Source organism: Eupeodes corollae, chromosome 2, assembly GCF_945859685.1.
Source record: "Eupeodes corollae chromosome 2, idEupCoro1.1, whole genome shotgun sequence".
Taxonomy (NCBI): domain Eukaryota; kingdom Metazoa; phylum Arthropoda; class Insecta; order Diptera; family Syrphidae; genus Eupeodes; species Eupeodes corollae.
Window position 1 is genome coordinate 29,572,713 of NC_079148.1, and position 2,598 is coordinate 29,575,310.

The window sequence follows — 2,598 nt, forward strand, 5'->3', positions numbered from 1 at the left end:
CATGAGCAACAGGGGTTGTTGTGTGTAGTCAATGTTGTCTTGTATGCCTTTTGTTATTGTTTTGCTTGTGTTGTTCCACTGTGTGTAAGCGAACAGTGGATAAACGAGCTCACCGATCGGTGCAGATATACCAAGCAGATAGTGAAAAGTGGATATACACCAGAAAGATACGTATGGCAGGTACCCACCGACCAAACACTACATAAACGACGAGGTTCAGGACGAAGGGTATCATTTCAAAATCAGATCTCAAAGAGTGAACACAACAACCTAAATATAAGTTCTACTTTTAAAAACGAAAAAAAAACTCTCTTTCTAAAAATAAAACGATTTTTGTAGTATTTACATTTTTTGAAATTCTTAAACGATCGACTCACCTATAAAGTATCTTTATCTTTTAAAAAGTACATCGCGCAGTCGTCATCGTATCTATCTATCAGTATCAGTTGAGTTTGATATCTCGAGCGTAGTGCGTAGGTTGTGCGCGGATATACAAAACAAAATTTAGAAAAATATAACCTAAGTGACATTTAAACGAACTTTTGCAATATGACAAGTGTGTGCTCCCAAAATTCCCACATGATGCAGCCACAACAGAAGTACATCATGGTGCCAGCCGGTACCACCATCGTGTACCATCAGCAACAGAAGCAGCTCGCTCCGGCTCCACTAAGCCGGAAGACGAATTCAATCCTTGGCATGAATGGTGTCAACATGATGCCTAGTTCGGTGGGACCGATTGCCAAAAAGAAATATACCTACAACAACATGCCCTATGGTGAACAGATGCCATCCGTGGCAAGACGTAATGCTCGTGAGAGGAATCGTGTGAAACAAGTGAATAATGGATTTGCCACTCTGCGCCAGCACATTCCAACTACTATTGTTAGTGCGCTGTCAAGTGGTGGTCGTGGTGCCAGCAAAAAACTCAGTAAGGTTGACACCTTACGCATGGCCGTGGAGTACATCCGGGGTCTTCAGGACCTCCTCGACGATGGTGATAGCCAGGGATCATCATATGGTTCTCCATCGCCGTCATCATCATCACTATCATCCTCGTCCTACTATCAAGCTGAAGGTAATTCGGAAGAATTCATCTTGCAAAACTCCTACAACTCCGAGGCATCTGCTTCTCCAGCTCCTTCATACAGCTCTGATGTATCAATCGGAGGAAGTGGCAGTGCAAACAACAGCAACGACTACTTACAATCATCCTCGAGTGACGACCACATTCAATTCAAATTTGAACCCTTCGATAGTTACGATCAAATTGTTGGCGATACTCCTGATGATGAAGAACTTTTGGATTACATCTCGTCTTGGCAAGAACAGTAAATCAACATCTCCTTCAAACTTAAAACAAAAACACTTTAAATATTTTTATTTTCATTGCGAAATGAAAGTAACCACAAACAATTATGAGACAATATGTCCAGTGATTTTTAGATAGTATTTTATTATTGGTTCAACAATAATTCCAATAATATTTGTTCAAGGATTCAACAAATTATCAAAATGAATCTACTCTTGTATAAAGTTCTCTAGTCAAGAATAATGTAAATATAAATTTGTATATAACAAAACACAAACAAAAACAAAACAAAAACCTGTAAAAAGTTGAAACTTTAAAATGTGCCTTAATTGATAGTATTTTAAATTTAAGATTAATATTTTAATTATTTTTTATAAATGGAAGACAATGATTTAAAACTTAACTTTTATTTTTATTTAGATTATAGTTTATTTAGTTTTTAAGCAAAACAAAAATGGAAGACACTAAACTTATTATTAAGGAAATTATTTGATTTTTAAATAATTATTTTATTTATACGAAAAATATAAAACAAAACATTTAAAACAGAAATTATTCTTGAGTTCTTATTGGAAATTTTAATTTCTAGTTCTTTTTAGTTTATCTGCTGAATGTTCTTAATTTTTGATTTCGGATTGGGTTGAAAATCAATGTAGACTTTGGAAGAAATTGCAAACCATCGTCTAGAGTTGTGAATGATGGTGAAAAGTCTATGGGTGATTCTACTAAGATTTAATGGAAAACTCCAGCAACTATATATTGTGTTGTTGTTTTTTTTGCGTAAAGGCCTAAAATTAAAGTTCTTTCTATAGAAATAATGATTTTCAAGGTTAAATTCTCAAAAACATTTTCAATGGTTTTGTCATAAACGAATATATTTGAATCATAAGAAAATCAGTAAATTTTTTTTCATATGACTAAAAGTGTGAATTTAAATATTTCTGTTATATTAAATACTTTACTTTCGCAACAATTTTTTTTTATGAAAATCCTAACTTATATTTTAGAAATATTTCAAATCTTATCAGACAATTTTTTGAACGTAAGCAAAAATTTTATTTAGGTAGTAAAGAACCTTAAACTGAAAGTTTCAATATAATAACTCAAGTAGTTAATGTTTTTGAACCTAGTACAGAAATTTTGCTGTTTCGTTTTGCTGAAAACCTTAAGTTCCATTTAAAATCGAATTTTTATGAACAATTTTTTTATACTCAGTACTTACAAAATGTGTGGATATTTTTAAAAGAAATTGAAAAGATTTTTAGTTCTTGAACATTTTGTTATAT

General features: G+C 32.9%; 1 protein-coding gene across 1 annotated transcript; it reads left to right on the forward strand.

Annotated features, from left to right (window-relative positions):
* The first annotated feature begins 252 nt into the window (after positions 1-252).
* On the forward strand, positions 253-1,767 carry LOC129947139 (achaete-scute complex protein T3-like). Its single transcript, XM_056057581.1, has one exon. It carries the CDS (start codon positions 550-552, stop codon positions 1,333-1,335), a length of 786 nt encoding a protein of 261 aa, XP_055913556.1. The 5' UTR covers positions 253-549; the 3' UTR covers positions 1,336-1,767.
* The last annotated feature ends 831 nt before the right edge of the window (positions 1,768-2,598 follow it).